Source organism: Cnephaeus nilssonii (genome assembly GCF_951640355.1).
Source record: "Cnephaeus nilssonii genome assembly, chromosome: 15".
Taxonomy (NCBI): Eukaryota; Metazoa; Chordata; class Mammalia; order Chiroptera; family Vespertilionidae; genus Cnephaeus; species Cnephaeus nilssonii.
The window spans coordinates 66,253,539-66,267,305 of NC_137086.1; the positions used below are offsets into that span (position 1 = coordinate 66,253,539).

The 13,767-nt window shown below is 56.0% G+C and overlaps 1 protein-coding gene across 4 annotated transcripts; it reads right to left on the reverse strand.

The window, feature by feature from the left end:
- Positions 1-7,533: 7,533 nt before the first annotated feature.
- POU3F3 (POU class 3 homeobox 3) lies at positions 7,534-12,992 on the reverse strand. 4 transcript variants are annotated; one of them, XR_013814689.1, is made up of 4 exons: positions 12,300-12,835; positions 11,357-12,100; positions 8,653-11,276; positions 7,534-8,548 (listed from the first exon to the last, which is right to left on the reverse strand). XR_013814689.1 is itself a non-coding variant. In XM_079792843.1 (3 exons), exon 3 carries the CDS (start codon positions 10,368-10,370, stop codon positions 8,889-8,891), a length of 1,482 nt encoding a protein of 493 aa, XP_079648969.1. In that variant the 5' UTR covers positions 10,371-11,276; positions 11,357-12,100; positions 12,300-12,835; the 3' UTR covers positions 7,534-8,888. The 4 variants fall into 4 exon arrangements, 3 of the variants coding, with proteins under 3 accessions (XP_079648969.1, XP_079648970.1, XP_079648971.1); XM_079792843.1 differs by having other exon boundaries at positions 7,534-11,276; XM_079792844.1 differs by lacking the exons at positions 11,357-12,100; positions 12,300-12,835 and adding an exon at positions 12,842-12,992 and having other exon boundaries at positions 7,534-11,276.
- Between the last annotated feature and the right edge of the window lie 775 nt (positions 12,993-13,767).

Sequence of the window (13,767 nt, forward strand, 5' to 3'; positions counted from 1 at the left end):
GGCCTCATTCCCTGGGGGCTTTGATTTTCCTCCGTCAGGCCCCAATTCAAGAGCCAGGAACAAAGGGGATAGGTAACTGATCCATCTTTGGGTCTCCCTTCACTTCTACCCGCCTCCTGGGCAGCCCCTCCGCTTTGATAAATCGGGGAAAGCTTGTGGGACCAGGTGCACGTGTAAACAGTGCGGACCCCTGCCGGCCCCTCCTCCCGAAAGGCAGGCAGCCCACGCCAGGGGCAGGCTGGTCGGAGCCCTGGAGGGCTCACCTCTTCCATTCCCCCAGACCGCCCTGCACAGAACTGATGTGATCTCCCAGGAAGGCTGCCTGCTTAGCATCCCTCTTGTTGAAAACATCCAGGACAACTCCAAAATACTTCTCAGGAGAGTTAATGACGGGTCTCAGGTCTGAAACATTTTAAAGCCCTGTTAGGAAGAAATCATCCAGGAGCACAAAGTCTCCTCAGTAGGATCGCCTAAGCAAGTGTGAGATTTCTCCTCCAAAAAGGTTAATTAAAAATAGTTCGTAGGTGTTACTTGGTTCACGGATGGGTTTTTCCCTGTTGTAACTTACGAATTCTCAAGAACAAGCTAGTAAGACATTTATTTTCACTTTGTTAGTTTTTGGATGGTACTGTAGTTTCTGATTAGACCTTTTTAATTTTTAAAACTCTGCTGGAGGGTTTTTCAACCGTGGAAATGTAAATGAAAAATAGACTCTCCCTTTGAGACTCTTACAGGGTCGGTCAGAGTGAATAAACCTGCCTGGCCCCCACTCACTTCTCCAAGTAGCCCTGTCTGAACTTAGGGAGAGTGATGGTGGCAGGTTTTGGCACCTTGAATGCTGGCACAAGGCGAGCTCTTTGAAATGAATATCTATTCTAGTGCAGCGTGCAGTGTTCCAGCCGGCTAAATGGGCTTCCCTTCCGCCGAGAGGCAGTCCTGGGGGACAGAACTAATGTGATCTCCCAGGAAGCTTTCCATCAGAACATCCTCTGTGCTTTTGTTTTTGTATTAAAAAGATGTTTTTGCTTTCCTTTCAGTTCCTCCACCTTACTGTGTAGCTGCAACAACAGACAGCAGTTATCATGTTTGTGTGTGTCATTTGTAAACTCGTGTCGTGTTGGGACTCACAAAGCCCAGACATAGCTCAGGTGTGCCTTGAGCCTCTGGTGTTTACTCATGGCTCAACGGGGCACCTGGAGACTCACGGTGGGGTCTGCCTTTCCCTGGAAGGTCTCTCCCCACAATGCCCCTCTCCCAAGTTGCAGGGGCGGGTGTTCACTGAGAGAAAGCTCCCTGAACTAAAGAAGACCAGACTCGGGCTGTGCAGGTGAGTGACACTGGCTTCCCCTGGCGACTAGCAAGCCCAGAGAGAGCTGTCTCCCCTGGCATAACTCCTTTCAGGAAGGAAGGCGGCGGGAACCTTTCCACGGACATTTTTAAAACTATGGCAACTAAGTGAGTTTACAGGTAAAATTCTGGAATCGTCCCAAACAACTCTGGTTATTTACATTTGAGGTTTTTTTTCCACATGTACACACAGGCGCACGCACAAACACACAACAACCAGGGGTAATCACCAGTGCATATCCCCTGGCCCGCTCTGGTAACAGCAACCACGACCAACAGACTTCTTTTCTGAAGAGGAAAAAGGGGGAAAACCACTCTCTCCATATCTTGTGAATGGTCATCTCATGCTGCTTAACACCCCCGAGGCAGCGACTGGCCGGACCCCCTGCTCCTTTCCTAGGAACAGGTAAACCAGCCCCTCCTCCCTCCCCCAAGACCCCGCTATTTTTAAAAGCTAAAATTTCTCTTTCCAAAGGGAGGAAAAGGAATGAATTCCATTAATGAGTTAGGTACACGGAACCTGGCTTGTCTAGGGCAACTTGTATTTGTAAATAAATGACTTCCTGTTTATTATGTGCATTTTTACTAAACAAACAACAGCAACATGAACGCCAATGCCTCTGGAGGATTTAATACAGCAAATACTTCGACATGTGGTTTGATTTCCACTCTTTTTTGTGTTCTTTTGTTGGTACTCACTGGAGTCAGGGTGGTGGGCCACCGGACCCCGGCGTCCAGGCTGACGGGGAGGAGTCACCCCTCAAGTTCTCACGTTTGCCCAAGTGTGCTCGCAGCCCAGCCCCGAGGCGCCCTGGCCTGGGGAGTTGCAGTTTGGCCCCTGACTCTCTCTAAAGCTGACCGCGGCTCCTTGCAGCTCCCACAGCGAAGCCCGTGCGAGGACCCTGTTGGCGCTGAACTGGGCACAGCCCGCGGCCGGCCTGGCCCACGGCCGCTCAGCACCCCGCAGGCCCCGCTCAGCACCCCGCAGGCCCCGCTCAGCACCCCGCAGGCCCCGCGCGTCCCTGGGCGGGGACGGGGCGCGGGAGGTGTGTGCGCGGCCAGGCCTGGCCGTCACCCCAGGGCTCCTCGGGAGCTCGAGTTTCGCACCCGCGCGAAGCGGAGAAGCACCCCCAGGCGGCTGGGGCTCCCCAGGGTGCAGAGCCGCCGGCGGCCTCCGCCCTGCCCGGCCCCGCAGGCCGGTTGGAGACCCCCACTCACTCCCAAACGCTGCGACCCGCCGCGCGCGGGGCCGGCCCTCGCTGACCTCGGCTGCCCCCGCAGCTGAGCTGAGCAAAGGGCTGGACCCTCGCTCCGGACCCGCGGGGCGAAACCCAATGGCCCCCGAGGGCGACCTGGGCGCCGGGCCCGGCTGGGCCGCGGACAGGGGCCCCGCTCCTTCCCGTCTGCTCCTCCCGGCTCCGGGCTGCGGCAGCGGGGGTGGGTCCGGGAGCCGCACAGGAGCCCGGGCCCCGCCGCCCGCGCCGGTCCGCGGAGGGAGGCCGGACCCCCGCAGGGACAGCCCCCCGCGCCGCGCTGAGGTCGGCGGCCCCGCGCCTTCAGCTGCCCCGCGTTGGGGGGGAGCGCCAGGGCCCCTCCGCAGCCTTCCAGGCCAACTCCCACCTCCCGTCTGCTCTCTCCTCCGGTCTGTGGGTTTCCTCCGGCTCCGGCTCCAGGACGGCTCTGCCACCTGCCCTCAGGCTCCGTGGCTCCCAGGCCCGAGTGTTCCCACGATTGTAGCCGTGGCTACTGTTGGGCGGGGAGGAGAGAGGACGGAGGACCGCGGGCCGCGCGGAGAGGAGAGATGGTGATGCAAACGGTTATTTCGACCTGTGTTTTAAAAAGTTTCATCTGACAATCACAGTAACCCCGATAGAAAACTCCATTAAAAAAAAAGATTTACTACTGCTTCTGCAAAGCCGTTATTTTTACATTGCTTTTGGGAAGATAGATGCACAAAACACCGCGTTCCAAGCTATTTTGATCTGTAATTAAATGGCAGGGTCGGTCTGTATTCTCCTACGGCTTTTACAGAAGTTGCAGTGATCCAAAGTCGGGTTGCTGTGTCAGAGTGGCATTTTTATTAATGAGAACACAAAAAGCTTGCATATTCTTAGCCCTGCTTGAATTTAGTTGCTAAGCAACCGCTGTATGGTAATTCATCCGCGAAATTTAAATCTTTGAGAAAGGATCGTGCGTTTTGCTGAATGGTCGCCACGAGGAAAACAACTTGTGGGACCGGCCAGCTGGTCCGGCGGGGATGCCACCCCACCGGCGGCCACCACCGTCCCCCCTCGCCGCCCGGGTCCCCGCACCACCCTCCGCTCCTTTGATCTCCGTCTCCGCTGGAGGCAGGCCCTGCACCTGAGCGAGCCCTCTGCGTGCCCAGGGCTTCGGAGATCCGGCTGCGACTTTCCGCAGCGCCCCCCCCCCCCGCCCCGCCCCGCCCCGCTGCACCCACAGACGCGCGTGTACAGACACACACACTGGCGCACACATCGTGTCACCACGTGAAGGCCAGTCGCCCAGAGCCCTCTGAGGTCACTCCCAGAGCTGGCTCATAAAAGGGCGCAGCCCCCAGCCCTCCAGAAGGCCAGGCTGCTGCCCTGGCCGGCAGTGACCTCATAGGCTCCTGCTGGCCACGCGCGCCCACAGCTCAGGATACTGCAACAAACACGGATGTGAAATCAAGAATGAAAGAGAGTAATCTAATTAATAGGCCATGAGCCAGGCTAACAAAATCAAAGAATCTGATTACACAAGTACCCTTCTTGCTTGTCTCCGCTGCCCCCACCCCAAGCATCTCTGCAAGCCTCCGCAGGACTTCCTTTCCTAGACTGGAGAGTTCAGGAGGCAAACCCAGAACTCTCTGATTTCCTTATTGAAATCAAGATCAAGCCCACGCCGGGCTCCACAGCCAGGAGGTCACAGGGGAGTGGGGGGGGGGGGACCTCAGGCAAGGAACTGAGAGGACCAAGAGACGACGAAGCTTGGAGAGCTGGCCCCACACTCCTTACCTATCACTCTTCACAACAACAACACCTGCCCTGATTCCGTGCTTATGCTGTCAGTAACTGGACAAGGAGAGAGAGGCTTTTCACTCACAGCCATTTTAAGAAGACACTTAACAAAAACAACACGGCACAACTCCTTTTACTACGTTACCTGGTTTCTGGGTCACCAATAACCTCAAAGTCTGAACTTTCTTTGAACACCTTTCCCCAGCATAGATGTCTGTGCACAGCCAGGTACTAGGTTTTATCGTGGATACATAGTTTTAATCTGTCCAGGCAGCCACTGCATTTCATGAAAGAATTCTTTAATTTCTACCCTTCTGCCTTGAAAAAAACCAGGTCCACCTCCTAAATAATTAATTTCAAGTCTGTATCCAGTGCCAATACTTGTTGCATCCATTTGAGAGTTTGATTAATTGCCCTGGAACTTGGGCAAACTAAACTCCATGTGGAGAGAATGTTTCTGCCTTCAGTTTAGTTCTGAAAGCTACACATTATTGATGGATCTTACTCTATTTACATACAAATTGGTGCAAATATGCCCATCTCTTAAAATGCGTTTTCTATAAATATATAAAAGTGTCATTTTTGATTTAGCTTGAGAGGTTGATCATTTATTACAAAAATAAACGAATAAATACAACAATATATTGTTGCTTCCAACAAGATAAATACTTTTACAAATATATAATTTTAAAACAAATTTAATTGTTAAAATTATTTAAAATATTACACTTATCGATAAAACTATCAATAGTATATACTGCATTTAATATTAGAACCAATTATTCTCTGAATTTTGAAACCATTCATACAAAACATTATGAGCATGGTAGTGAGCAAACCCTGGAGGCTACAAGGAAGCAAAGGGACTCTCTAAGATCAAGAATGAACAGTTCTGTTTTGGAACAAAGCAGCAGTCCTTGGCTAAGGACTTTAAAAAAAGGGGGGGGGTGCAGAGAAACAACAGCCAAGTGACTATTTTACATACACCTTGAATGATTTATCGCCCAGATTTGCAGGGGAAGATGGTTGGGTGAATGAGATGGCTGAGGCTTGGACCACAGGTCAGGAGCCACAGGAGTCTGCAGACTACAAATGGGCCCAGTTTGGGATGAGCCAGATTGATGGAACAGAACTTTGTCACTTTCCTTTGGGTTGGAGGGGAGGAGGGCTGGGTTGAAATGGAGGAAACAAATGGGTACTTTACAAAGCACAAGACACTTGCTCTGCAAAGAAACACAATGACCAAATTCATTAAAAAGATCTGGTGATGTACAACAATATTTTCATTATTTGCGTGTATAACAATATAAGTCTAACACCAACCTCTCAGTTATATCTGCTCTCTTGTTTTTCAACCAGGGATTTCATTCTGTAGATACATTCAAAGGGTGATTTTCAAAATGTGGAGTGCCAGCATTAGCTCACTTTAAAAAGGCAAAATAATGAAATAAAATGGTCTTGCTTTTCCAGCTTCTCCAACTAAAAGTTACTCTGTTACCCCTACGTCAGGACTTCTCCCAAAGTAATCAGCAAAGGTTGCTTTTTAATAGAAAACAGTGTGAAATTGAATGGTAGTCCTTTTGTTAGGCAAATCCAGTAAGCAAACAGCTCCTAAATTTTTATATAGACCCACTGTCTAATCAACCACTACCATTCTTGCTGGGGAAACAGGACTTCATCTCACGTGCCAGTGGTATCCATCATTAAGAACAACCACACCCAATCCTCAGCTTTCCAATGAGGCCTTCTATGCTTGCCCCTGCAGACCCTCAAACACGGATGAAGTTTATATCCACTCCAGGTTTTAAATTTGCTGGGCAGGGCTATTACAATAGCAAGAGAAATAAGAAAACAAGAAAGCCAAGAAAAGTAAATTGTGGTTTCTTATTTTCATTTTTTCCTTCTTTCTGTTTAACAAATATGGCCTTTTTCAGATTTCACAAATCAAAATGATTGTGATTTTTAGTACTATCTGGTGTTTAAAATAATGCAAACCCAGCACAGGCCATCTGGCTAGGCTTGATTTATGAAAGTGACACAGGGTCTGTCTGGAAGAAATAACTGCTCCTTGTTGCTCGCACAGTTTTCCGGGTTTTTTAACCCCTGCATTGATATCTTAGGGGGAGGAAGTAAGGATGAGAGGAGGCAAAGGGTGAGTGACAGCTAAATGAGATTAGGGGGAAATTGTCCTATAAAATCACTGCTTTATCGCCCCAAATACTTTTTAAAAGTCCAGTATGAAAGGACTCAACCAAGCAGTCTTTAGTACTCACAACCTGAGGCATCACTTTCACTTTCCCACATGGTAAATATTGATACATTGATGTGAGAAATGTGACCGCTCTGCAGGGTGCCTCTAAGGAGCGGTCCAAAAGCTAAACACCCCAGGGTCGGTGAAGGAGATACAGAGTCACACTGGAGAAACACCAAAACACAGACATGTAGACTTCGAGGTCTGAGCTGGTAATCACACCAGTGTGGACCAACGCAGGATTTTAGAACTCCCTTCTTTCATTACAGAAACAAACAAACAAAACAAACCCTAAAACGGCTTAATAATTTAAACCTAATTACATAATCATCAATGGAATAGTTGTAAGCTATTCTTCGCAACTATTAATCTTCAGAAAAAAAAGAAAGAGACATAGCAATATGGTGGGGGAAGAGAGGAAAAAGAGAAGCTAAACTTTGGAAAAGGGCTCTGTATTAACCATTAATAACCAGTTGGCACACTTTTTCTGGTGATGCAATCCAATCTTTTGATAAAGATGATGAAGAACACAGGTATCTCCAAGAAAAGTAGTAAATACTCCCCTAAAAAAATCCACTAAAATTAAGGAAAGAAAAAGATTGTGAAACTGACAGCTTACCAGGGAGTGCCAAGTAGAGAGTACTAGCATTTCTGTCACGGCTGTCCTTTGCTCTAGATTTACAAACACACCTCAGTGCAGCAGCGCGACTGGGCTTCCTCAGCGCCGTCGCTCAAGGGTATGCGTTAGTAAAAAAATATTTTCTAGCTATTTTCTTCCCACACAGTGTTTACGCATCAGACACAGACTATTTCATTCTAACAAATTTATTTTCTCGATCAGCTCTTACGGAATCACTACTCAAATTAAATTACAATCAAATGATCACATCAAAAGATACCCTTATTACCTAACAACTGTCCATATTTTCATTTCATTTTGATTTGTGCTCGTCTGAAAAAAACACGTAATACAAGATCTGGGGAAAAATAAATTACCATTTTGCAGCAGTTCATAAGTATTCTGAATAAAATATTAAAAGAAGTCATTTAATGAAAATATAAAGCAAATATTTTTAGATCAACAACGGATCTAACAATCTATATTGCCGTCTTTTGAAAAGTCTGTTTATTAAAACCTACCAAAAACACTGCTTGGAAATGGCAGTATTATAATCACAGCCACAGCACCCATTCGATCAAAGTTGGCAACGGATTGAGAAGCGAAGTCCAAGACGTGCAGCGGCTGGTGCTCAGTCTTTCTAAATCCCTTTATGAGTCAGTCCAGAAATAAAAAATAAAAAATATTAATAAAAAGTATTAGCGGTGGAATCTTGAGGCATCCTCCGTCCGAGAGGCAGCCCTCGCAGCCGGGCTGTGGCCGGGCCTCCCTCCACGCCCAGTCTGCGGCCCGCGCCCGCCCGGCTCTGCCCGCCTCGCCCCCTCCGCGACGAGGAGCGGACGTCCCCTGCGCCCTGGCCTCTCCCTCTGCTCTTTCGGGATGTTTTTATTTCCAAGGTTATTTGAAGGAAACGCATCCTTTTGGCTTTGCTCTTCAGCTTGTTAATTTCAGAAGCTGTGACTATTATTTCTGCTGGAGACTGTTCTTTTTTCCTCCTTCCCATGTCACAGTCAGGTTATGTGTCCCCAGATGACCGAATATGGCCAAGAAGAGCCGGTTCCCAGCAGAGTCGTCCCTGATTAAGCCCGGTGCCTCTGCGTTCTTTCAGAGGGCTCCCAGGAAGCAAAGTTCCGGTCGGTCGGTCGGTCACTTTAGGCAGCCCTTTGGCGGGAGGGGGAGGGAGGGGCTTTTTTTTTTTTCAAGAGGCGAGGACGAGGCAGGTACTGGGTGCTGTCCACCACCGTCGCCCTGGGGGGCTTCTCAGGGTGGGCAAAACCTCGCGAGTGCAGTTTTGGTGCGCTGGGTATCTTCACCCTTTTTAAAAAACAAAAACAAGAACAAAAAACGAAACATCACCACAGTATAAATGAGATCCCAGGGTCGCCCCCTTTTCCTCTTCCGGTGTTGTTTGTGAATACCGTTTCGGTGTTTATGATGTTTTGTGTGTTTTGTCCCTCTTCTCTAGGCCTCAAAAACCGTCTCGCCGGCCAGTCTCTCTTGTCTTTCCTCCAAGGGCGAGCACGCCTGTCTTTGGGCGGAGGGGAGGCCGGCGGGCCGGCGGGACCGGGCGGACCGGGTGCGGGGTAGGCGCGGCGTTGGCGGCAGCAGCGTTGGCGGCGGCGGCGGCGGCTCTCCGGTCGCTGCGCCCCGGCCTTCACTGCACGCTGGTCGGCAGCCCGTGGTGCGGCGGCGGCGTGTCGGCGCTGACGGTGCCCACTTGCGAGTAGACGTCGTCCGGCGTCTGCTGTTGGATCCCGGGCGGCGTCATGCGCTTTTCCTTCTGGCGCCGGTTGCAGAACCAAACCCGCACCACCTCCTTCTCGAGCTGCAGGCTGTCGGCCAGGTTGGTGATCTCCTGCGCGGAGGGCTTGGGGCACTTGAGGAAGTGGCTCTCGAGCGCGCCCTTGACGCTCACCTCGATGGAGGTCCGCTTCTTGCGCTTGCGGCCCTGCGCCGCGATCTTGTCGATGCTCGTGGGGCTGCCGGTGCTCGAGTCCGCCTCCTCCAGCCACTTGTTCAGCAGCGGCTTGAGCTTGCACATGTTCTTGAAGCTCAGCTGCAGGGCCTCGAAGCGGCAGATGGTGGTCTGCGAGAACACGTTGCCATACAGGGTGCCCAGCGCCAGCCCCACGTCCGCCTGCGTGAAGCCCAGCTTGATGCGCCGCTGCTTGAACTGCTTGGCGAACTGCTCCAGGTCGTCGGACGTCGGCGTGTCCTCGTCCGAGTGCGGGTCGTGGCTGTTGAGTCCCGGCCCCGCGCCGCCGCCGTGGTGCGGAGGCCCCTGGGCGTGGTGCGGGTGCGGCGGGTGCGCGTGGTGGTGGTGATGGTGGTGGTGGTCCGCCAGCTCGGGGGTGTCCCCGCGCACCAGCCCCGGGTGGACCAGGCTCTGGGCGCCGCCGCCCGCGCCGCCGCCGCCGCCGCCGCCGCCGGGCCCGGGCGGCGCGCTCAGCATGCCGTTCACCGTGAAGCCGCCGGGCTGCGAGTAGAGCAGGCTCTGCGGCGGCGGCTGCTGGCCTCCGGCCATGGACGGGAGGTGCGCGGCGGCGGCGGCGGCGGCGGCGGCGGCTGCGGCGGCGGCGGCGGCCCCCCAGCCCCCGGGGTGGCCCTGGTGCGGGGGCGGCGGCGGGGGCCCGAGGTGCGGGGGCCCGCGGTGGTGCAGCGCGGTGCCCGCGTGCAGGTCCTCCCGTCCGGCACCGCCCTTCACGTCGGGGCCCTGCGGCGGCGGCGGCGGCGGCTGCTGGGGGCTGCCGGCCATGCCCACGGCGCTGCCGGACCACGGCGAGCTCGCCTCCACGGCGGCGGCGGCGGCAGCGGCGGCGGCGGCGGCGGCGTGGGGCAGGGCCGTGACCCACTGATGCGCGTGGCTGAGCATATGGCCGCCGTTGCTGGCGGCCATGGCCCCCTGCATGAAGTCGCTTTGGACCATCTTGACGGAGGACGGGTCCCCTCGGTAGGCGCCGGAGGTCACCGCGGCGCTGCCGGGCTGCATGCCGCCCCCGCCGCCCCCCGCGCCGCCGCCGCCGCCCCCGCCGCCGCCCCCCCCGCCGCCGGCTCCCGCCGCGTCCGAGTGCACAATGGAGCCGGCCGCCAGCAGGCCGTTCCCCGGCAGGTAGGGGTTAGAAGCCGCCGTGGCCATGCCGCTCCGCTCCCGCCACCCCACCGCCGCCACCACCGCCGCCGCCGCAGCAGCCGCGGCCGCCGCCGCTGCCGCCGCGCCCCCCGCTTCCCGCCTCCTTCCCCCACTCCTCCCCCGCCCCCGCCCCGGGCCCCAGTCGGCCCCCAGCCGGCCCGCCGCCTCCGCCGCCTCCGCCGCCTCCTCCGCCCCCGCCGCCGCCGCCGAGGCCCCCGGCTGGAGCAGCAAGGCCGCCCGGCAGGGCGCGGGGGTCGCGGGCCGGCCTCTGGCGGCAGCAGCAGCAGCAGCAGCAGCAGCGCTCTGGAGCGGGGGGCTAGCTTCTCGGGGCGCGTTCCTCAGCCGCCCCCTTCACGGGGGGGGGTCTTGGCCGCCCCCCAGCCCCGGCGCGTTCGGCTGGCTCCTGCGGGGCTCGCCGGGCGGGGCGCGGGCCTGCGCTCGGGCTCTCGGGCGGGTCTCGGGCTCCCACTCCTCCTCCTGTCCCGGGAGCGCGGACTCTGCCCGGGCGCGGGGCTCGCTCCACCTGCTCAGCGGCGGTTTCACAGGAGACAACAAAGAAAGAAGCCGCTCCTTCCTGCTTGAACCAAATTATGGGTGCCCCGCAGCCGGCCTGCTCCTCCCCTCGGCCGCTCTCCTCTCCTCAAGAACGCATTCCGCTCCTGGTCCTCCGAGTAGTAAAACTTTCTGAGTCCTGGGAGGCGTGGTGGTGCTGGCTGCTGGCGGGTGCGGAGAGGAGCTGGCTCCTGCTCTCCCTTCTGGTCCTCTGGTTTCAAGTTTTTCTCTGTCCTAGGAAAACTTCTAGCGTTGCTGCATTTCTCTGCAGTTGCTATTGCCGGAGCTCTTGGTTGCCTCTGAAACAAGAGTCCTTCTTCATCCTCCTCGCAACAGTCACAGTTTGATGCGACATCTTTCCTTTTGGGCAGAAATGAGGAAACAAATATAACAAGGAAAAAAATTCAACAGGAGAAAAAATGAGGTCGAATGACTGTTACCTTGTTGCTGAAGGTTGGGGTTGGTGTTTTATTTTTCCCCAGCAGTTGTCTGGAGGAGGAGGAGAAGAAGAAGGAGGAGGAGGAGGAGGAGGAGGAGGAGGGAGAGTGCATTGGTGGAGATGGAGGGGTGTGTGCGCATATAGGGGATCCTGGATACACAACCAACTCCAGAGGGCACGTTGTGCGGCTTGTAGGGTGCGCGGCTGGCGCGGGCGCGGGCCGTGCCGGAGCGGAGTTGCAGCGGGCGCTCCCTCCGCGCCCTGGTTTGCGCGCTCTCTTCCTCCCTCACTTTCCCTCTTCCTCCCTCTCTCCCTCTTCGCCCGCCCGCCCGCCCGCCCCGCCGGCGCTCCGATCTGACAGTTCGCTCTCCGTCCCTCCCTCTCGGAGCGGGGACTGTCGAATGTTTACCCTCCGCGGCGAGCGCGCACCCACCACCACACTTTCCCAAATACAAGGAAGTCGAGCACCAGGGCCCCCGCTGATTGGCTACCTGCTGGGTGATTGGCAGGCCCGGAATGACTGGCTCAGGACGCGAGGCCCCCCTTCCGGCCGTTCCGATTGGTTGCTTTTTAATTTAGGCAGAGCCTCGTAGACGCTGGAAAGCGGCTGTCCCCCAGGCTCCCTCCCCCTTGCCACTTTCTCCTCCCCGCCCCTCTCCCGCCACCCCTTCCGCCACATCTTAACTCTTAGTGTCCGGCCGGGTTGTAGGCGTACCCTCCGCGGCTCTGGGCGTTCGCCGGAGGCCTGGCAGGAGGGAAGGAAAGGGGAGAGAAAAGGGACAGAGGGGGGCAGAATCGGAGGGAAACAAAGAGGGGGGAAAATGCATGATATACAGCAACCAACCCACTCCACCCAGGACTGCGTCGTGCTGCAGCCCTCCCGCCCCCTCCCATCCCAGAGACTTGTGAAGCGCCCGGCGAGGAGGCACCTTTCGAGCTAATACCTAGAGACAGAGGTGTCCCCCAGCGGCTTCAAAGTTTCCTTTTTCCGTCACCAGCCGGCCCCCATCTCTGTTCGGCGGGGGTGGGAAAGGGGAGCTCGCAGCGCCGAGAGCTCGGGTCGTGGCCAGGCTTCTTGGAAATCCGCCACCGCAACTTTGCGCAGTGGCTGCGCGCCGGCGGCGGCCCCTTTGTTTAAGTTCGCGGATGCCACCGCCCGGGAAGCCCCCGGCCGGGGACCAGCGCGGGGCCCGCGCGTGCGGGACGGACCGCTCGCTGCCGCGGCGGCGCTCGCCCCCACTTCGCGCTCCCCCTCCCTCCGCCCTCCCCCTTCCTTCTCCGGGTCAGGCAGGTAGCTGGCGAGACCTTGTGATTTTGGAGGGTGCGGGTCAGCGAAGCCGGGCGCAGTATTTGAAAAGCAGTCAGGACGGCCTTTCCCCATAGATACATCGTAAGTGTTTTCCATCCCCACGGCTGGAGGAATTCCCGCTGCAGCAGGGCCGGCCTGGAGGGCCGGGATCCGCTCGCCGCGCCTCCCGCCGCTTACCTGGGTGTGCGCACTGTGTGTGTGTGATTTCAGTGTGGTTATTAGTGGCGGGGTTTGCTTGCTGGCTATTCTTAGGCACGGTGGTGCTTTTCTTTCTTTCCTGTCTCCAAAGGGTTTGTGTGGTGGATGGGGCTGGCGGCGACTAACGCCTTCTCAGCCCCAGCCGGGCTGAAAGGGTTAAGGGGGACGGGCGGGGGAGTGCAAGGGGTAGGCGGGAGAGCCGGGGGTGGGGAACGCGACCGAGCGGAAACGCTGCACAGAGGAACCTCGGCGAACCGAGCAAAAAGAGAAAGTGGCAACGAAAACAAGGGCGAATTGAACCGTCCTCGGGGATTTCCAATGAACTGACCCAACTCGGACTTTCAATAAATACATCGTTCCTAACGAGTGTGTGCGCGCGCGCAACCCGCACCCCAGCTCTGCGGCGCCCGCCCAGCGCCGGCCTCCCCGGCTCGCTCCGGCCGCAGGCGCCCGGGCCGCCGCCCGGACCTGGATGCTCCCGTTCAATTGTGCAGGGGCTGTCCTTCCTCCCGGGAATAGTTCCTCTGCGGGGCTTAGTCAGGTGAACTCAGCTCAAGCCAGAGCCCCGCCGCAGCCCCGCAGCCACGCAGCCTTTGCGTGATGTCCCGATTAACAGTGGACGCCGTTAAGCAGGATTTATGCGGGATCTCGTCCAGCTCTTGCTTGCCCGCCCGGGGAGAGAGGCCGCCGTAGGTAGGTTTTAGCAGAGCCGTTATTGCTAAGGGATAGATGTGAGAAGCAGCAGTACCCAGACCCCAAACGGCACGGACTTTCCCCTCCGCGTCCCCCTAAGGTGCCTTTTTATATTTATGTATGCGCATATGTATATATAAAAGATGGAACACAGATTTCATTGAATAAATCTGAGGTCTCCAGGTGCAGACGTCTGAAGAGTCGGTGCCAGC